The following is a 22,982-nucleotide window of genomic DNA, read 5'->3' as shown; positions in this document are numbered from 1 at the left end:
ACACACCCATACAACAAGAGAGAGAGAGAGAGAACCTTGGATAGTTACGGAAAAACAATAGCCGGATTCTCGAGGAACTCGATCCATCGATCGATAAAAAGTACCCTGGTTGGTTTTACTCTTCTCGATTCGTCTATAGCTAGAAAAGTCAATCTATCTATCCAATCTTCTACCTCAAATAATAATAAATCAATTATTGTAAAAAAGAAATAAGCAATCTTTCGAAATCTGTCTTTTTTTATCTATCTAAAAATTCATAACTCGTACCAGGACCAATTCAAAATTCGTATTTCTAAAATTAATCCTTTCCAACGCGTTGGACTTTTTATGGAAATAAATCATCGATAAATTTAGTCTTAATAAAAATGTCAAACTTTTTTTTTATATTTTTAGAAAAAACATTGAAACATTATATTTTTCGTATAATCCGAAAACGATTCTGTGTTTCTTAAAACACAAAAATACCTTATACGTATTATAGTATTCTATTAGAAAGTAAAATTGATGAGATAAAATAACGTTACGTTACCGAAACGTATATCCACTCCAGCAAAAAGAGGATCCACGAGGAAATCGAGTCTCGTCGTAGTGGCGAGAATACACGAAGATTAAGAAGAATCTTCGATGATGCATACAGTATTCTTGAATTAGTCGTCCCAATGATGATGATGATGATGATTATAATGATGACGATGATGAAGAGAATAAGCTAGCAACAAGAATGAGAAGGGGCGTCTTCAAGGAGCAACCAATAGGCAACCCAAGTACCAGCATCATCAATAGCAGCAACAGGATTATCAAGGAGAATTGTTAAAGCTATGATGGTAGCTTCTTCTTCTTCTTCTTCTTGCTTTGTCTATTCTCCAACCATTCGTTGCAAGTTAGAATACGACGGCGAATTGCATCCAGATGTGATAATCTTCGATTCCTCTTCGAGAGTTCGCAGTTAGGTCTGTTTCCTAGACACAGCCCTTAACTGAACTTGCTGGTCTTCTTCTCGCAACCGATTTACCGCGCAGGCGTACCAAACTAACCGACGCTTCTCACTCTTTCCCTCTTCTTTATTCCTCTTCCTCTTGGACAAGAAAATAAAAATAAAAACTTGCCACCCACGTAAATATGGTGAAAGAGAGAGAGAGGAAGACGATTGTAATCACGAAAATGAGGATTCTCTTCCGCGTGGTAAGTGAACGACTATAACAACGACGATGAGAAGGAGGAAGTGGAGGAGGAGGAGTCTTGGAACGGTCATGGGACGACGATACATCTACAAGGGCGAGAAGAGGAAAGGGAAGAGAAGAAGGAAAAGGATCGGGGACAGGATCGAAGAGAGGGACGAGTGCGAGTTTGGAATCGAATCGAACACGTGAAAGCACACATTATACTTCGGTCGTTCGGCACGCGCTTTTTGCGGTAATGAACAATAAATAAACTTAAAATTCAACCGCAAAAAGATTTCATCAAAAATATCACGCACAAAGTCATACACCACCACCACCACCACCAATAATAATACCACTATTACCGTCGTCAACAATTACCGTCACTGAAATTAGAATATAAATCGATTATTGTCGACTTCGAATATCTCGAAACACAACGAACTCGATTAAATAAGAAAAGGAATAAGAATAAGAATAAGATAAGCTTAGGAACAAGTTCAGATTCTCGAACATAGCCGGCTAAGAAATAAAGAAAGAAAGAAAGAAAGAAAGGAAGGAACTAGCTTTTCTGGCCTGTTGCTTCTCCACGAATGAAAGAGGGGATCGGTTGGAAGGAAGAGATGAGGAAGATGATGATGATGATGGCGCTTAAGAGGGAAAGAGAAACAGAGATATAGGGAAAAGGGGCGGGAATCTTTCGAAGCAAACGTGCTTAGCGTCCCTTCCTCGTCCAAGAGAACAACGACGCCACCACGAAAGAACGACGTGCACACTCAGCGACTACGAAGAACCTGCAGCCGGCAGCAGAGGCCAGCTGCTACTCGCTTGCTCCAAGAGTACAGTGCACACGAACACAAACGGGGAGCCGAAGAGCCTTCGGGCAACGTCGGTTTCAAACAAAACTACGGACTTTGTTCGCCGTTCCTCGCGTGTGCTCATGGACGAGTATCACGCATACATAAGGGGAGAGAACATCCACACCACAAATACATAGATACACATACATATAAGATAGCACGAGCGTCCCCCTCACATTTACTATTAGTGTGCCCACGCACTCTCGGGGGCCTACACTATACCTCTTTTTCGCTCCGTTGGTATGTCCCTATGCGCTTTGTAGGGGGAATAAAAAGAAGAAATAAACAAAAGGGTCTTCGGGTGAATTCGAAACGATGCTTGCTTGACTTCCAACCGAACTGACCCGAAACTCACAACCAACTATACTTAAACTAAACCCAATGAATGAGAAGGAAAATGTCTAGCCTGTTAAATTGCTGCTTCGAACGAATATATTCTTTATTAACTTGTTTAATTTGTTCAATTATTAATCGCAGTGCTTATCTAAATAAGCTGCGTGTAGATCGGAGAATGAACGCATCTTAAGATTTATGTGCGGAGCATTCGGTTGAAATAATCGTACTATCGTTGATACTTATGCATGTAGATATATGCTATGGGTAGAAACTTCCACCATGGGGAAAGTGTGAGAAACTGCAGCCGGAAATTATAGGCAAGATCGTATCTGTTGAACGTCAACTTTACGTAGAAAACGTACGCGATGTGTCCGAGTGACGCATACCGAATATCTCGAAAAGATACACAAGACTATACTGTTCGTGGTATCCTTTATCATCGACATTATCTTCGTAGATAATCATTCACGAGATTATTCTAACGAATAAACAAGGAAAATTTACTTAAGAAAAGTAATACGAAATTTACTTTCGTCCGTGCGTAATTGCGATAAACAAGAATAAGCAAACATATTAAAAATCCTTAACAAATCTCAAGAGAGTAATAGGAACTGTACTTTCGTCCTGCGTAATCAAAGCTACATGGTCACAGATGGGATGGTTCAAAATGACCGTGAACGTTACTCAACGTCAACCATATATTTCCATGTGCGTTATGTTAGAGTGAAAGTTACGTTTAGTTTAGCGGAGGTAGTCAAAAGATGGCTGCTTATGTGACTCACAGGGGACAACAATGGATGCAGAAGGAATCTGTCGAAGAGCCAATCTTCCTCATAAAGACAATTACCTCCACTCGTTCGTAATAGTCGTTGTTTAAAGAAACGCGTGGTTTCCTTTACAAATGTAACACTAGAGTTTGTGATATTGTTCCTCGAATTTACAAGGAGTGATGTAATTTCGTCGTTACGTGATTAAATAAAAATGATGACAAATAAAATATTCGCGAATTTATTCTATCTGCAATAATATAGATTTAAAAATAGATATTAAGTATCTTTTTAAAAAGAAAATTTATCTAATTCTAAACATCGAAATATTATATTCTGCACTAAGTTTGAATACTCGATTCGTCACGCTTTCTCCGAAATTTTTCCGACAACAACGACTACTAAAACGAGTCTTCGCTTGCTAGTTTGTTCCCAACATTCAAATATAACGATCGCCTCGAGATATTAAACCGCAATGGTTTATCTAAATTGCAGTTTGCCAGCAACGAGAGATCTTGCGGTAATCTCATTTCGAACGTATTAATCTTTTTAATCTCTTTTTCTTGTCTATCTTTACGGTCGTTTCGTATTTCGTGACTACGTTTATGGAAAGCCATTTATCTTATAAAAAGAAATATCCTGGAAAGCAGCGTCATCCATTTGTTATTAGTTGGAACTCATAATCTCTTGCACTACTCATCGCTTACCGTGTTCTTTATTGTTTTATTATACATCAATCATTCGTACGTTCCCGCCAACTTTTTAAAAAATTAAGTCATGCTAACATCAAAATTATCGCAGTCGATAATACAATGATAATAGAGAGTGACTTTATCAATAGTTCATCTTTACCGGTAACCACAAGAGATGTAATGATAATTTTCCGATGCAAGATGGCGTTACTTATCACGTAGCAACGCTCTTATCTACTTAAGGTAAATATTTGAACATGAAAAAAAATAAAATTCTTAACTAATTAAACATAGAATATCTGTTGAATAGAAAAACAAAAATTTAGAATATAGAACACATGAAATTCGATGGACTCCAAAATTGTATAAATTAACGAGACATCGATCTTGCTTTATAAATGTTTTTCTGATTAAATAAACCATCTGTTTTGATATTAAAAATGAAATTAACACGACTCACCATATGCTCCATTGCTTTTTCTTCTAATTCTGCTAATGTCCAGTCTACGTGAAGACTCAAAGGTTTCAGACGCGATTCCATTTCTCGTAACCACTTTCTTAAGCATTTAACTTCATGTTCGAAGTCTATAAAAAAATAAATATCAAGAATTATGAACATGCAAGAAACTTACAGGATTTACAAATTAAGTCTTGATAGATAGAGCAAACAATTACCTGCAGATACATCCTGTTCGTCAGAGACAGTACGTTCTACGGGTGCCATAATTTGTTCAACTAATTCCCACTTTGCGTTCAAGTGATTAACACGCCACGCCACTTCATCTTTTAATGCAGGGGTGCATGATACTAATTTTTCTGCTTGTTCGTTGAACAATTTTCTTCTGTATGCCTTACGTCGCAACTCCGCCATGTGAGCCTTTACAAACAGGAAATGAAAATACTTACATTAGAATATTTTAATATATTCTAAAATACCAGAACGATGAGATAAATTTAATACGAGTATACATACCGCGCGTAGACTTTTGTTCAAAAGATTTTCTTCTTTAGAATAAACTAACTCTTGAAGAACTCTTAACCACGAATAGAGTTCTGAAAATTGGCAACTAACTTCCTTCAAACTCCAAGACTGAGTGGATACGTCTGTCTCATCCCAAGTTAATTCACCATTCGCTTCCTATCGATAAAACATATAGAAATTTATTACAGTTTATTCTGCGGTACATAGTACGTATTACTGAAAGATAAATCAGATTCTTCGTACCTTACAACTATCAATTAAATTAGTATCCATAATATAATCATAATTGGAGCGTATCGCAGCCCAAAAGTCATCTTTACTATCTTCTCTATTAGTCCACATTCTTTGACATTGTATTTGTTTGGGATCTTTTCTAAAAATACAAATAATTAACATTAGTATACAATCTAAAATATAATAACATATAAATAATGATTCAAAAATAAACCTTTTTTTGGTAAGACTGTTGTACGGTCTTTCTAAGGGCACACTCACTTGCTTCCGCCTTTCTAGACTATTGCTAGAAGGCTGAAGTGAGGTTAAAGAGAAACTCATCTTCATTTCCTTGCGTTGATCTATAAAAATATTATAAACCGATATGATCCCCATTATCTTATAATCTAAAAATATTCTTTTAACAACGATACGTTAAATTAAATACAAAATAAATCTAGAAATTGCAAACTATCCCTTTATAAAATAATGAAAAATTAAAGTGCATCTATTTGTTTAAATAACAAACTGTGTCTAATTTGTTCATCAGTTAATCTCATAGAGGTTATAATAAACAACAACACATGTAAAGTATTTCAAGCTACTTGATAAAAATAAGATATAACAGGTAGTCAGCAACTTACGTATAAACCAAAATAGAAAGGTTCAATAACCTTTTTAAAATTTAAATCACCTGCTACAGAAGATAGGAAACATTGTAAAGTAGATTTTCAAAGCATCGTTGCACACAAACACACACATATATATAAATAAATATATATATTTATATAAATATCTATATATATATAATCTGATCACGCGTATAAAAGAATGAAAGAAAAAAATATAAGCAGGAAACGTAAGCGTGATAAAAAGGATATTAGCATTCACTATGCAACCTTTTCCAAGAAAGTATAATTATCACGAAACACAAATGACTCGCGTATGACGTATTGAATTTTTTTCAATGTACTCGCATGTCTCACACATTCTGTGAAAAAGAAAAGACTAAAAGAGAATGATGATAGTAGTAAGGTCGAGTATCTTGTTACACGCGTGTACATTTTCTATCCACAGGTGCAACGAGCATGAGAACGTGTGGGATTCGAAAACTTGTCGCTGTAGTCGCACAAGTGGTAATATAAATGTGAAGTAGTAAACGAATAAAAATATATTAAAACAGGTAGAAAAAAACCGAACGAAAAGGGAAAGAAAAGAGAAGTAGACATAAACGACTGACTTATTGCATCAAGCCAGAACTTTGCAAGATTTTAACACCTCACTAGGCGAATTTGCATTAGGTCTCTAAGAAAAAGGAGAAGGTAAACAAGGAGAGGAATGAAAAAGAGACAGGATAACGGCGAAGGGGGAGAGCTTGGTGTCGTTGTCATCTTTGTATAGTAGTATGCGTGTCTATATATATATATGTACGTGTGTAGATTGCTTTGCTAGTGGTAGTACCATCTGACGCTGATGATGATGATAATGATGGTGGTGGTGGTGGTGGTATCGGAGAGATGAGAGAGGGCATATAAAATGAGAGGGAGAGAGAGAGAGAGGGAGAGAAAGCTAGAAAGAGATAGAAAGAAGGAGAGGAAAATAGAGAGGAGAGAGTATTTGCACAGCTACTCAGAAGAGAGTTTAACGCCTGCGGTAACATTTCCGGCGATGGCAACCGTCTATCTTTCATATTTTCCTACCGTTATTAATTATGAAATAAATCTGATCTTTTACGAAAGGCTCCCGAAGGTAGGAGGATTAAATTAAAGGAAGAGAAGAGAAAGAGAAAAAAAAACATCATCGATTTAAATAGGTTTGGAACGTGACAGGGGGTTCCACCCAACCCCTCCGGCATGCACGCTTAGAGAATAAACGTTGTGGCACGCCTTTGAATAACACCTAACGAAATGTCATCTAGGGGAGTGATTTTCATAGGAGTTTTTTTAATATCCCCCACCCTTAGAATTACTCACGTTTCTCCTTGCCGCTACGAAAGCCTGACCCCCTCCCACACCTCCCTCTTCCTTCCTTCCAACTTCCGATTATTCACCGACACCGGACACTACATAATCTTGCCGTACCACTTTAAAAATACACCTTACTCGTGGGAACTAACACACACGACTTCTTCTCTTCGTTCCGTGACTCCGTTTATTTCTTCCTTTTTTTTTCCTCGCTTTTTTTCTCTGTTTTTTCTTTATTTTTTTTTTATTGTTCTCTTTCTTTCCCTTTTTTATTCTCTTTCTTTCTCTAAATCGACGAAGAACCGCCGTGCACACCAGCGGTGCACACAGACGTGCACTGCATTAGTGGCGCCTGCGCCATAAGCGGTACGAATCCCGAGCTCGTTGCATCGTCACGGCGAGTTTGCACGGTAGAAAAGTGACCAATAAGCGACACGACTTGTTTACGCTCCACCAATCACGCTACCGAATATTTTATATTTAAGATCGATGACTCAACTTCATTGGCTCGCGCGGAATTGAATTTCGGATGCCTTTAAAGTTGTGTGCAATTGCAGAAATGCACACTAACACTACTCTAAACTAGCATGCGTTGCAGTACAAATTATTCAAATACTTTGATTTTTATATGATATTAACTGTACAATGTAGGAATAATTTAAAGAATTTGTTGAATGCTCTGATTATTTCTTATGTTTAAAATAGAACTAATAAAATTTTTCTTTCTATTTTTTCCTTTCTAAATTTACAAGAGATTTTGCAAATATTTAATAATAACAATCATTATTATTTTCTATCCTATCAATTAGGTCCTTATAATTATAACAATCGATGTTGTATAATCGTAATATACAACATCGATACATACAATTATGCTAAATTAATATTGACTAACTCATAAATTATTTATTGCTACCTTCATGCAATCATTGCAGAGCTATTTACAATATAAAAAAAGTTACTATTTCCATTAATATTTGGTAAAGAAATAATTAATATAAACATGTCATACAATTTTTAATTATAATGCAAATGTCTAATAAAAAATGAATCAGCATAATTACTATAAAAATTATAAGATAAAACGCAAGAATTTATATAGACATATATGCGTGTTTGAGTGCAAGTTGCACTTATTTTGATTCAAGTATCTTGAAATTTAAAGCACAAATATGAGTTGAAAGATATAAGTAGACCTCGCTGACCCATGGAAACAGTCTCAAAATAGATTGTAAAGAGTCAAACATAACTGCAGTTTTTGTAGGATAGTATGCCAAAAAGAACAGAGATCAATGCCTTGTGTACAGCCTATGACATTGATATTTTAGTATTACAGTATTAACAAATATATTTCATATTTTTCAAATAATTTCTAAACTATAGTATTTTAATTTCGTTCCCTAAAACTTTACGAGTATATTATATAAATCAAAATAAGAAAAAAATGTTCTATATATAAATGTAGCGTACTATGTATGACTTTATGGTTTTGATAGACAAAATTTTTTTATATAGATGATATACATATATATAAAACAATTTTATGCAATTACAAATTAAATATAAATTAGGTAAATTTACAGCATGCAATGCAACGATGTTTTAATATATTAAAAATTGGTAACCATATCCAGTAACAACCACTTAAAAATAAAAATAATGCAACTAAACGAAAACAAAGGACAGCGTCTGTAAAGATAAATAAAATATAAAATAATACTGTTGTTTGATTTTCTACATATCTCAAAATAAAAGTTACTTACTATGTATGAAACAAAGAGATAATAAGCAGATTCCCACTATTGTTGAAAATATTTTATAAAATTGATCTACGAAACGAGGTCCAAAAATATCCAAAAGTATTGAATCTTGGCAAACTGATAGTAGACCGATACTTGTCCCTCCTAGCAATGCACTAATCATGAATACATAATATTCTTGAGTATATGTTAATACTGGAAAAACAGTTTATTAATATGAGTTGCATGTGCGATCAGTTCTTTTTCAAAATCATGTGTTTCTTTAAACATACCGACTAGAATAGAACATCCAAGCCAACATGCTATACCAAAAATTATTCGTCTATTTTGTGGGATAGTTTCCAAAATCCAGAAGGTAATAGAATTTGGTAGAAGAATACCAAAGCCCGCAATAATTGATATTGTAACATAATCATGCGAAGAAGATATTTTTGTGATAAACATATAAGGTAACAGTATCCAAAAGAATAAAGTGAAAGATTTGATTCCGACCCATGTAAGTATACTCATCCAAAATCGTAAATACACAAATATTCGAATATGATTTTTCCATTTGTTACTTGATTTAACTGATCTCACAAAGATATCTTCTTCGCTATCTTCATACGTATAAATTTCATTATGTCCAGCAAATGAAGAGTTCGTATCTTCCATTTGTTCTGTTCCATGCGAAGATAAATTTTCTACATTATTGTTCTCTATAGATTCTAATCCCATATTAGAACTATATTTTGCAGAAACATCATTGTTATCTTCATTCGTTAAGAGTAAATTATACTGCGAAGGTTTTGGAGACATTGGTTGCCGTAACAAAATGACACCCAAAATAGTTGGTACAAAAATAACTGTTATGAGCAAAAGAGCAATTTTCAAAGAAACTCGCATAAGTAATAAATGAGTTAGATTTGGGACCATGATATACCCTAATGATAATGCAATATTTTTAATAGTAAGTGCTATTGATAATTTTATCCTGAAATATTTTAACAAACATTCTTGGCTTTGAACCATAACGAAACTTGCACCTATGCCCATTACAGCGCCAGCACTCAAGCTGGCTAAATATGCACCAACTCCACCGGTAGCAAGATACCCAGATGCTAAAACGCCAATTGATATAAGAGCTATCCCTATCAATCCAATTAAACGTGGAACAGAAGTCAAATCTACAATCATTTTAGACCATGGATCTATAAAAAGAATTACATAAAATAATCTACATATGATAATTATAAAAATAATAAAAATAGAATAAACTCACCTGTTAAATTCCAAAATGCTATGAAGAGTATAGGTGTCAAAATGATTTTCTGATCCCACAACTCAAAATCGGCAGTCTTATTTTCAGTCAGATATCCAAGTACAATACCGTATACCGATAGTATACTTGGTATGGTCATCTGTATGCGTGACATATAATATTTTGCACATCATTTCTTTAAACTCTATATAATGTGTTATGCAGTGTATGTGAATTATCCCTTAGAAAATTTTATATACTTTTAGAAAATTTATATGCAAGGAATGCATTAAAATTACAAAGAATAATTCTTGATATTAATATATACCTGAATAAGGAATACACCGAGCAAAATAATCCACGAGTAACCCCCATCTTGTATAGTTGGTCCAAGTTCTGGAAAAGATGTGATAATATCATCGAGATAAAGATGTTTAAGAACAGACATTGTTGAATATTGTTTTTAATTTAGGTATTTTATTGATGTTATATCAACAATGTAATACACTATGTAAAAAAGAAAACAATTATATTTTTCAACAGGCAATTAATATATAACTGTTCAAAGAATATCATATCTAATCTTAATCAAGGTGTCAATGATCTGATAACTAAAGATAAGAAATAAGAGAAAGGAGTGGAAGACTTAAAAAATAATTTGTATAGATAATAAAATTGAACTTTATGAAATTATTGAATAATTATTTGTAATATTTCTTTAATTTTTTTGTAAATTTCAGAATGTTTCTTACCCATACTTGAAAAATAATAAAAATGGACTTTACGTTAAAAATAAATTTGATTATTCTAAACCAATTTTCATGAACAAGGTCTCTTATAAAAGATAAGAATTCAAACGAGGAAATATCGTCTTCAAATTTTTGTAAATATTATTTTCTTTGAAGTAATTGTGTGGAAAAATTTTATTTTTTTAGAGAAATAGTTAATACATAAATATAACATTTTTTTTTAAATTCAAGAAAATCATCTTCTCGTTTGAATTTTAATCTTATGAATGAGATGTTATTTGGAAAACTTTGTTTAAATGTTGTGCTTAGAATCAACAATTGCATAAACGTTATTTTTTATACTTTTTACGAAAAATAAGATATTTGAAAGCTCGTTAAAAAAATAATAAAAAGAATAATCGAATTACTTTTTTTCTTTCTTTCTCGTTTTTATACCTATCAACATTTTTGATAAATAAAAAAATACAATAAAAAAATATCGCGATGAAATATAATTTTTATTCCTTTGCGATAGGTAAATTAGAAAATGGTACATATCCATAAATAATCCAAGTAATATTATTTTTTAATGGAATTTTAAGTAAATATATATTATATATATCAGTGTTTATATGTACAGTAGTGCCCCTTGAAATTGACGGTGAAAATACGAAACTCTATCCCTACTACTGACTTTCATTCATACAAACGATTGAATGATATACGTGTATCAATGAACTAGCCAATTAATTGCCTGTTTGCGTGAACTTACGTTCATTAATAAAAAAATTGTCATAAAAATATTTGAATTTAAATATAATTAATAAAATTAAAAAGAACCTCATTTTCATTTGAGCTAGCAAATAATATTGAAATAAAAAGAAAACAACACACATAGATCAACGATCTATATATGATCCATGGAAAAATTAAGGTTGATCTGAAACAGATAATTTCATAGATTAAATAAATGAATATCAAACATCTCAAAAATCTTTGGTACATTTCCTATAAATATTTTTAGTTATATTTTTATTTTTATGGAATTTTAAAAATAAATATATATTATATTTAGTGTTTATATATATTGTATACCTTCAGAAACGCATTTATAAAAATATATTAAAAAGCAGCCATTTAAGGCGCTCAAGATGAAGAAAATCAAAAAGGTCTGATGTGTTAAATCCCACGATAATCACCTGTAACAAAAAGAAAACTATATTAATCATCTACGCTTGAAATAACTATAACAAATTATTGACGAGCAAACAAATAAAAGAATAAAGTATAAAATGACTAATGAGCCATTCTCGAAAAGTTCGAACATACTGTTAAACTTTTGAAAATAACTCAATCGTCTGTAGTAGCCCTCTTCAGCCACAATTAAGTGGGGGCCTCTTCGGCAATAAGCCTCTTCTTTCTTCATTCCCTGAAAACTGCATTGGACATTTTCTACATGCGAGCAATAAAAGATCTTACATACGACTTTTGCAAATTAACTCGTATTATTTTACGATTCTAATTCCCAATTATTAAAAAATTAATTTATATTCTCTGTTCATTAGTAAAGCTCGTGAAGTATCAATAAACTTAGAGTTCATTGACATATACACGAGAACAATTAAACGATTGTCCAAGCAGATAATTATCGATGACCTAATAACACGTCGCACTTTTAATGGCAAAAAATGAAATAGAATTGAAATAAATGATGCAATAAATGTCATGCATTTTCTTGCAATATTTTCATTTCATTCATTCGTTATATTGAATTATATCAAATATTTCTAATTGAGAAAATCGCGATTGTGCGAAGTGCTAGTTATAATACTTAAAACTAAGTATCAAATTCATCAAAGTATTTGCGAATTTGTTCGACTCTATCTCGTTCGAGATAAAATCGAAATAGAAATGAAATTTTCAAATCGATGCAAATCCCTTTGAATCATGATACATAATAAAGATTGCAGAAGAGTTACAAAATAAATTTACAAAACAAGCATAATAGAATGAAATGATATCATTTTGTAACAATTCTGTATAAACCAGGAGGCGGAATTTCCACTCCGGAGTGGAAGCGAACCTCGTGCCTTTCCTGGATCCTACCTACTTAAAATTAAAGTTTTCTCATTCGCTCAAAGAAGTAAGTTACCTGCCTGCCAATTACCCATATTTAAAAAGAACAAATACACATACGTACCCACCCACTCACTCCACGATTCTCTCACATACCACCAGGGTGCAAAAGCCTAAACTAGAGAGCATGCCCCGGGGCACCTCCGACACCCTAGTTCAAACGCGTGTTTTCTAAACTTATGGGAGTACGTACCAATGCTGTAATCGACTGCCAAGGCTAATGATTATTGCATAAAAAACTACAGCAAAAATACAAGTATACACTAGTATATATGCATACTAGTAATATACGAGTATATCAAAGTTTCCACAAATAAATGCGGTAACTCTACTATGCAAAACGATATTTGGAAAAAAAAAATTCGTCTCATACACGTGACTCTACAATTTATTTTTACTTACTAAATTTGAAAAATGCGCGGTATTACGTATCGCGAAACGATGTACAATGCACACACCTAAACGCACACACAGGTGCAACGTACACCGTGCAATCACTAGCGCAATGACAGCCGCCAATAGGGGAAAAAACTTAAAACTAAACCTATACTAACCGTTTCTCACCCATACGTGTAACACCTGGGCACACGCATAGATGAGAACGCAGACAGCATAGGGGGGAGAAACGGGGGATTAGTATATTAGAAGCTGAAAATCCTGATCTATAAAAATTGATTAATATAATATAATAATATTGATAAAACATATAATATTGAATATGATATAAGCAAGTTCTTTCATAGATCTAAGCGGGCTAAGACTCTACAAGTAATTTATAATGATTTTAGCAAGATATTAAGATATTAAGAGTTTTTAAGATTTTTAAAAGACTAAAATGAATAGATATAAAAAACCTCGGACGACTCCTTTCATTAAGTTGGCTGTTCTAATGAAAGAACTGGGCTTTGAGCCACCACTTAACTGCTAGAGTCTATCCGTCGCGAATAAATTTGTCTTCTTGCTCATTTATTTATAATATGAAAGTATCGATGTATCGAAATTAATCGCAATTGAATAAGTAAAGCACGAAGTAATGAATGTAAGAAAAATTTACATCCTTTTCTAGACGAAATCGAGTAAATTAATGCTACTAATAACTCAAGCAAAACACGAAATATAAAAGAAAGTGCATTAATTAATTGCACTGTTAATTAAATGATTTTAACCGTTGAAACAAGAAGACCTATCCTGAACTATTAAATAAACAATAATACATACAATTTCCATGAGTTATTCCTAAAAAAGAATTACTCATGTGCTCGTCAATAATTTTTAGAAATAATTACAACCAGTAGCTCGTGCCGATTTGGACCTTTCATCCTCGACATGATTGAGCACCGGAGGGACTTTAAATTTTTTGACTCACTCGTTACCAACCGTTATATCACTCATATGTGGCATTTTAAAATTAAAATGACGCATATATGAAATATGAACAGTCAGCATTAGAAGTTCTACGATGGCTCCAAAACACTCCTACTTCGCAGCAAGTGTTGTAGTCTGACGATCGAAGAGTTCCTCGATTTGGTATTGAAGAAGATCCATCGAAGATCCATCGAAGAATTCATCCCATATCTTTAAAAAGGAAGACGATCCTTGGTTATATCTGTAAAATAAAACAGAACAAAATGGTAAGTTATCTATAATATAATCCGAAATCATATAAAATAAAATCGAATAAAATGTTAATAAAAATAGATACTTACAATGCATTCCAATGGGATGAAACTCAATTGCACCATGGTGATGCACCTCGCGTGAATCTAAAAACGCGGTATAAACGAAAATAAGAAACTATAGATGAGTTTCTTATCGCGGAACCGAAATTTTATTATACGGCGAACAACACTGATTCTAATTCGCGTTTGATTTGAATTTGTATTACGCCCGTTCACTGATTCTACAACTAATTCAAAGACTGCTTTGCACACAGTCAATTGAAATAAACAAATATCACCACACTTTATTTTAATCCCGAAACGCGGTAAATTTTAAATCTTCAGTGATGCACTGACTTTAATACGCGAACAGTCTATGCGACTGTTTAAAGATAAAAATAAAACTTTACTCGAACAAATCCTGATACAATTACTGCTTTGGGCGCAGTTAATTTAATATATATATAATTTCTAATATAATCCCGTAACGCGAACGAATTAAACTTAACGAACGAACGTGCTTCTAATCCGTGATTTTAACTATAATTAAACGATGCAACACTCCCGTACATTGCTTCGCGCACGATTGCAATCTGAAATAGAAATAAAAAACAATACTATTAATATCATTACTATTACTGAAAACCATTAAAATGATTTTGGAATTATGGAATAAAAAAATATACTCACTTCGAATCTTCATCGATGAATGCACGATGGGTCTCCTACCCTTAGGATGACGATGACAATGCACAAACACTGATTCTACAATTGTATTATATGCAATCAATTTAATTAAACGAATTTAAAAATGAATTTAATTAACAAAACGCGAATACATTTAAATTAATATTGATTTTACACTGCACTATTTCCACAATGATCTGAAACAAAAATAAAAACAAAATTATGAATATCATTGTTGTAAGAAAAAATTATTATAATTATTGAGAAAATGTTTAATGTTAAAATTGACTTACGTTTATTCTTCATCGATGAATGCACGATGGGTCTCCTACCCTTAGGATGACGATGACAATGCACAAACACTGATTCTACAATTGCATTATATGCAAACAATTTAATTAAACGAATTTAAAAATGAATTTAATTAACAAAACGCGAATACATTTAAATAAATATTGATTTTACACTGCACTATTTCCACAATGATCTGAAACAAAAATAAAAACAAAATTATGAATATCATTGTTGTAAGAAAAAATTATTATAATTATTGAGAAAATGTTTAATGTTAAAATTGACTTACGTTTATTCTTCATTGATGAATGCACGATGGGTATCCTACCCTTAGGATGACGATGAGCACACGTTTAAATCGAATTGAAGAAACTTACGGAGTTTCTTTACCCGAAAAAACGAAACTTTTACATACGGCGTACAACACTGACTTTACTTTCCGATTCTTTTTTATTTTATTTTTACGATGCAACACACGAGTACCTCATTGCCTACGCGCTCGATTGCAATGATGTTCTGAAACAGAAAAAGAAAAAGAACAATTAATATCATCGTTATAATAAAAATCCATTAAAGTTATCATAGAAGTTTTTGATAGAAAAATATACTTACTTTTAGTCTTCAATGATGACTGCAGGATGGGTATCCTACCCTTAGGATGACGATGAATAAAATAAAATAAAATAAAAAATCTGTAAAGCTGAAACATACTAAAAAGATTATAGAACAATATATCCTGTCAATCATTTCTGAAGGCCATACACATTAAAAGATATTTTATCATAAACAATCAATGTTTAATAAAAAAAGAAAATGTAATAATCTATTAAAATTGACATAATTAAAAGTAAATAATTAAAAGATTTGAGAAATGTACCAAAGTACGCTTTAATTCTTTTGATAATGCTTGCTTTGTATTTTTATATACAAATTCAAGCAATATTAATTGCCTTTTTATCTCACTACTTGTATAAAATTACATATAAAGTATGTAATATCAGTAAAAATTGTTAATAAAAATCGATAACGTTATATATATAATAGTTTAATACGTCACGTTCGTTAGATCTTTACTCGTTGAAGGACGGAAGGGGAATGGAGATCTCTCTGCGTATATCTCGTAGAGGTATCGAATGCTCGGTGCTCGATTGTTTACATTTTCTTTTCGGCTGTCTTTCTTTTGTTTTCACCTCGAGTATTTCCTACAAATATACATACACATTCATAGTAGCTTGTAGGTGAATGTTTTGTCTTCTTTCTTTCTCTTTCTCTCTCTCTCTCTCTCTCACTCTCGTTCTCACTCTTTCCATACATTTCTATATGGCTTAAAAAAAGAATAACGCTTACCTCGATGAATATGAAGATAAAAAAAGAGTAAACACAATTGTTAGACTGAGTATATGTATTCCTGCTGGACTCTCCTAATGCTCGGTACCTAAAAAAGGAAAAAAAAGATTACATTAGTATAATATAAAGAAAATCAAATATATGAGTGTGTTTGTGTACGAGTAACCTATACTTATGTATATATGCCTTTATGTGTGTGTATGTGACAAGAATCGAATTTAATACGAAATACTATCTTTGAATACATAATTATGAAAAATAATTAATTAGAGCATCATTAGAGATGGTAGTAATTATCGATACCATGAAAAAAGCTGGAAATTAGAAGAAATATTGTTAAGTAACATTGGTGAGATTTGGCGCGACGCCGAGATATATCGAAGTTACATTGTCACAGATATCGTTCGAACTTTTCAATATTTCGTTTTGAAAACACTCACGTATGAAAATCTTGTGTGTAGCTATCATTTGATATATAATAGAAAGGTGTAAACTATTTTTTAATTACCTGGATTAAACGGGATGACACAGTACGCTGGAACATATACACTTGACAGGTTTCCAATATGGAGGCGCCCCTCCCGTAGCGACATCTGTTTGGTGCAATATAGCTGCTTGAGATTATGCATTTTTTCCATCTATTATAGAAAAATATCGAATAGTTAAAAATAGTATATAGGAACATAAAAATTGTCGAAATATATACTTTATTAACCCAGACAATAAAAATTGATCATTATAAGTCGATATCCTGCTGTATGTCGATATGCTGTAAAACAAGATATATATATATGATTGCATAGAAAAATGCATACCAATGTACATGGAATTTTTTTCGACGCACATATTATTTTATACTCGACATTATCGTAATCTTTCGATTATATCATTTGGAAGTCATTTGTTAGAAGAATCTATTAGTATATAGGAAGATTATTTACGTTAGAAAATATTTTTTAATTACCTGAAATTAACGGGACGACGTAGCATCCGTCCGATCTCCAGCACCGACGCCGCGAAAAGAAAGAAGAATGATCAGCAAAGAGCCCTGATTGGCTGATAATTATTGCAGAGATAAGTGACCAATCAAAAATTCCCAATTACCATATAGAAATTTCACGCACACAAGCTTGCCCCGTCACACATACGTAACTCGGCTTTCTTCATGACCACGCTAGTCAAGCTAGATATGATAATTTATTTATTAAATAAATAAAAAATTTATTCTATTTTACTATTTAAGGTACACGTATCTTGTTAATATTTAAAAAATAACGAAAAGAATAAAGACAATATGCACTATAAACCTTATCACACCGCACAGAAGAACATACATAATTTATTTATTGCAATAATTAAATATCAATTTTATGAATTATTATAATTATCTAATTATTAATCCAATTAATAATTATTCTTATCTAATTTATTTTTCTATTAGGTGTATACGTTTCTTGTTAATATTCAAAAAATAACGAGTAAAATAAAGACAATATACACTAAAAACTTTATCACATGGCAACGTTCTGATTTAAACATTCCTTCAATTTTTATGTAATTGTTTAACTAATATACATTTGTTTTAACATCCCTGTGCAATGATGACTTTGGATAATAAAATTTTTATCCAGAAAAATATCACATTAAAATTATTTTATATTCAAAGTATGTTAATAAGTATGTAATGTTTAAACCAGTACATATGTGTTTAAACAATCTGAAATATAAAGAGATTGCATTAGAATATTAAAATAATTGTTAATTAATCGATAGGGATGTCTATTGTTGTCTAAAAGATCGGAATAAATGATCTATGTACCGTCTCCTTCGAAATCCACCGTTGAAAGGAGACGTTGTCCTCTATGAAAGTACTTTTATTAAATGTTGTTTATATGACTTTCCTAACGTTGCGCATGTGTATAAAGTGAATAATCCATCTAATCGATAAATTTAAGATTATAACGTTATGATTTTCGTATTTTTATCCTTTTTATGTATTTTTTTTAATGCTCCTGCGCTGTGAGGACTTCGAGGGTACAATTTAGCTGCAATATAAGAAAAGTGCATTAGTGCATTAAAATGTATACGTAATGTACACGTATATGTAAATGAAAAAAAAAAGTACGTTTCTCTAAACAATTATCCAATCAATATATTAATACAATTATTAAACAATATACTAATGGAAAATATGAATTATTAAAGTTTTCCATTATGATAGAAGAAAGCTGAGGTGTTTGCTCGTTTAAATACCATTAAAAAATTGCCAGGATTCATTTTAAGATCTTGTAAACTCTTCTTTTATGTATATACTTGATACACAAAACAATAAGAAAGCCTAATAGATGCTGTGCTTCGCCAAATCTTCAAATACTTGCAAATCTGAAAATCATAAGATTGTATTAGTAAAGTATCAAGCAAACTGAACGAGCTATATATGTATATGTATGGTATTTGTATAAGATGTCACTCTCTCTTTTTCTTTCCCCTTCTCATACTTTTTTTATTACTATTCTTTATGTTATAAAAGAAAAGAGATAAACTTACCACAACTGATATCAATATAAAAAAGTAAACACAATTATTATTTAGATTGAAAAGTAAACACAATTAGACTGACAATGAGTATATATATTCATGCTGTATTCTACCAATGTTTGGAAACCTAAAAAAAAATATAAAGTAATATAGCATTAGTATAATATAAAGAAAATTAAATTATGAGTTTTTTGTATACTTGTAAAACGTTAGTTGTTAATATTTAAAAAATAACGTGTAGAATAAAGGCAATATACACTAAAAACTTTGTCACATTGTACAGAAAAACACAATCGTATAGAAAAGAAACCTCGTTGCAGATATTTTTAAAATAATTGACATCACATTGCAAAGAAAAACAGAATCGTATAGATAAGAAACCACGTTATAGAAATCTTTAAAACAAATGACATAAAGCACTATAGCCATCCTTAAAGAATTAAAATAAATTGAAACAAAACAATTGAAATCTCTCATGCCAACTATGAAAGTATAAATTCCCATATTCAGTATCGATATGGAAAAATTCTTGTTATTTTAATTCTTTAAGGATGGTTACAGTGCTTTATGTCATTTGTTTTAAAGATTTCTATAACGAGGTTTCTTTTCTATACATTTGTGTTCTTCTGTTTGGATTTTATTGTATAACCTCTTTATTTTATTCCTTATTTTTTAAATATTATCAAGGAACGTGTATACCTAATAAGAAAGTAAAATTGGTTTTTGATTTATTAAATAAATAAATTTTGTGTGTTTTTCTGTGCAGTGTGATACAGTTTTTAGTGTATATTGTCTTTATTCAGCACTTTATTTTTTAAATATTAACAAGGATAACTTGATACTTTACTAATAGAATCTTATGATTTTCAGATTTGCAAGTATTTGAAGATTTGGCGAAGCACAGCATCTATTAGGCTTTCTTATTGTTTTGTGTATCAAGTATATACATAAAAGAAGAGTTTACAAGATCTTAAAATGAATCCTGGCAATTTTTTAATGGATTTTAAACGAGCAAACACCTCAGCTTTCTTCTATCATAATGGAAAACTTTAATAATTCATATTTTCCATTAGTATATTGTTTAATAATTGTATTAATATATTGATTGGATAATTGTTTAGAGAAACGTACTTTTTTTTTCATTTACATATACGTGTACATTACGTATACATTAACAATTATTTTAATGCACTAATGCACTTTTCTTATATTGCAGCTAAATTTTACCCTCGAAGCAATCACTACGCAGGAGCATTAAAAAAAATACATAAAAAGGATAAAAATACGAAAATCATAACGTTATAATCTTAAATTTATCGATTAGATGGATTATTCACTTTATACACATGCGCAACGTTAGGAAAGTCATATAAACAACATTTAATAAATACTTTCATAGAGGACAACGTCTCCTTTCAACGGTGGATTTCGAAGGAGACGGTACATAGATATTCCGATCTTTTAGACAACAATAGACATTCCCTATCGATTAATTTAACAATTATTTTAATATTCTAATGCAATCTCTTTATATTTCAGATTGTTTAAACACATATGTACTGGTTTAAACATTACATACTTATTAACATACTTTGAATATAAAATAATTTTAATGTGATATTTTTCTGGATAAAAATTTTATTATCCAAAGTCATCATTGCACAGGGATGTTAAAACAAATGTATATTAGTTTAAACAATTACATAAAATTGAAGGAATGTTTAAATCAGAACGTTGCCATGTGATAAAGTTTTTAGTGTATATTGTCTTTATTTTACTCGTTATTTTTTGAATATTAACAAGAACGTATACACCTAATAGAAAAATAAATTAGATAAAATAATTATTAATTGGATTTAATTAGATAATTATAATAATTCATAAAATTGATATTTAATTATTGTAATAAATAAATTATGTGTGTTTTCTGTGCGGTGTGATAAGGTTTATAGTGCATATTGTCTTTATTCTTTTCGTTATTTTTTAAATATTAACAAGATACGTGTACCTTAAATAGTAAAATAGAATAAATTTTTTATTTATTTAATAAATAAATTATCATATCTAGCTTGACTAGCGTGGTCATGAAGAAAGCCGAGTTACGTACGTGTGACGGGCAAGCTGTGTGCGTGAAATTTCTATATGGTAATTGGGAATTTTGATTGGTCACTTATCTCTGCAATAATTATCAGCCAATCAGGGCTCTTTGCTGATCATTCTTCTTTCTTTTCGCGGCGTCGGTGCTGGAGATCGGACGGATGCTACGTCGTCCCGTTAATCTCAGGTAATTAAAAAATATTTTCTAACGTAAATAATCTTCCTATATACTAATAGATTCTTCTAGCAAATGACTTCCAAATGATATAATCGAAAGATTACGATAATGTCGAGGATAAAAATATTTGCGTGAAAAAAATTCCATGTACATTGGTATGCATTTTTCTAGCAATATATATATATCTGTTTTACAGCATCGACATACAGGATATCGACTTATAATGATCAATTTTTATTGTTTGGATTAATAAAGTATATATTTCGACAATTTTATGTTCCTATATACTATTTTAACTATTCGATATTTTTCTAGAATAGATGGAAAAAATGCTAAATCTCAAGCAGCATATGCACCACTCAGATGTCGCTCGGGAGGGGGCCTCCATTTGGACACCTGTCAGTGTATATCCAGCGTACTGTGTCATCTCGTTTAACTCAGGTAATTAAAAGTATTTACACCTTTCTATTATATATCAAACGATAGCTACACAAGATTTTCATACGTGAGTGTTTTCAAAACGAAATATTGAAAAGTTCGAACGATATCTGTGAGAATGTAACATCGATATATCTCGGCGTCCCGCCAAATCTCACCAATGTTACTTAACAATATTTCTTCTAATTTCCAGCTTTTTTCATGGTATCGATAATTACTACCTCTCTAATGCTGCTCAATTAATTATTTTTCATAATTATGTATTCAAAGATCGTATTTCGTATTAATTCGATTCCTTGTCACATACACACATACAGGCATATCATAAGTATGGTAGCTCGTACACACACACTCAATATTTGATTTTCTTTATATATACTAATGTAATCTTTTTTTTCCTTTTTTAGGTACCGAGCATTAGGAGAGTCCAGCAGGAATACATATACTCAGTCTAACAATTGTGTTTACTCTTTTTTATCTTCATATTCATCGAGGTAAGCGTTATTCTTTTTTTAACCATATAGAAATGTTAGAAGAGTGAGACGAGAGCGAGAGCGAGAGAGAGAGAGAGAGAGAAAGAAAGAAAACACCAACATTTCACCTACAAGCAACTATGAATGTGTTGTATATATTTGTAGGGAAATACTCGAGGTGAAAACAAAGAAAGACAGGCCGAAAAGAAATTAAACAATCGAGCACCGAGCATTCGATACCTCTACGAGATATTACGCAGAGAGATCTCCATTCCCCTTCCGTCCTCAACGAGGTAAAGCATCTAACGAACGTGACGTATTAAACTATTATATATATTAACGTTATCGATTTTTATTAACAATTTTTACTTATATTACCTACTTTATATGTAATTTTATAAACGTAGTGAGATAAAAAGGCAATTAATATTGCT

General features: G+C 31.5%; 2 protein-coding genes across 9 annotated transcripts in view; both read right to left on the bottom strand.

Moving 5' to 3' along the window:
• LOC122524467 overlaps positions 1-7,601 on the bottom strand; it is a 54,298-nt gene extending 46,697 nt beyond the window's left edge. Inside the window, exons 1-6 of one of the 4 annotated variants that reach the window (XM_043646764.1) lie at positions 6,984-7,601; positions 5,246-5,372; positions 5,041-5,170; positions 4,789-4,953; positions 4,491-4,692; positions 4,276-4,400 (exon numbers count right to left, since the gene is read on the bottom strand). In XM_043646764.1, coding sequence (XP_043502699.1) covers positions 4,276-4,400; positions 4,491-4,692; positions 4,789-4,953; positions 5,041-5,170; positions 5,246-5,358 — 735 coding nt within the window. In that variant the 5' untranslated portion in view covers positions 5,359-5,372; positions 6,984-7,601. Of the gene's footprint in view, positions 1-4,275; positions 4,401-4,490; positions 4,693-4,788; positions 4,954-5,040; positions 5,173-5,245; positions 5,373-5,654; positions 5,793-6,983 lie in introns of those variants that run through there. The other 3 variants (XM_043646766.1, XM_043646765.1, XM_043646767.1) reach the window with 3 other exon arrangements.
• Positions 7,602-7,865: 264 nt separating this feature from the next.
• Positions 7,866-11,359, bottom strand: LOC122524468. Of its 5 annotated transcripts, none has more exons than XM_043646771.1 (6): positions 11,341-11,359; positions 10,303-10,370; positions 9,996-10,215; positions 9,007-9,924; positions 8,738-8,929; positions 7,866-8,663 (listed from the first exon to the last, which is right to left on the bottom strand). In XM_043646771.1, exons 3-6 carry the CDS (start codon positions 10,147-10,149, stop codon positions 8,542-8,544), a joined length of 1,386 nt encoding a protein of 461 aa, XP_043502706.1. In that variant the 5' UTR covers positions 10,150-10,215; positions 10,303-10,370; positions 11,341-11,359; the 3' UTR covers positions 7,866-8,541. The 5 variants fall into 5 exon arrangements, with proteins under 5 accessions (XP_043502706.1, XP_043502705.1, XP_043502704.1 ...); XM_043646770.1 differs by lacking the exon at positions 11,341-11,359 and adding an exon at positions 11,131-11,169; XM_043646769.1 differs by lacking the exon at positions 11,341-11,359 and adding an exon at positions 10,727-10,830 and having other exon boundaries at positions 9,996-10,134.
• Between the last annotated feature and the right edge of the window lie 11,623 nt (positions 11,360-22,982).

Source organism: Polistes fuscatus, unplaced genomic scaffold (genome assembly GCF_010416935.1).
Source record: "Polistes fuscatus isolate 324 unplaced genomic scaffold, CU_Pfus_HIC Scaffold7, whole genome shotgun sequence".
Lineage (NCBI taxonomy): Eukaryota > Metazoa > Arthropoda > Insecta > Hymenoptera > Vespidae > Polistes > Polistes fuscatus.
The sequence above is the reverse complement of the archived record's forward strand: the minus strand, read 5'-3'. Positions and strand labels throughout refer to the sequence as shown.

Bases quoted from the DNA above. Each gene is read 5' to 3' on its own strand.
- LOC122524468 (XM_043646768.1), bottom strand. From the start codon at position 10,422: ATGTCTGTTCTTAAACATCTTTATCTCGATGATATTATCACATCTTTT. The intron at 9,925-9,995 runs GTGAGTTTATTC...TTCTTTTTATAG, and splicing joins AGCATTTTGGAATTTAACAG to ATCCATGGTCTAAAATGATT. The intron at 8,930-9,006 runs GTATGTTTAAAG...CTGTTTTTCCAG, and splicing joins TGGATGTTCTATTCTAGTCG to TATTAACATATACTCAAGAA.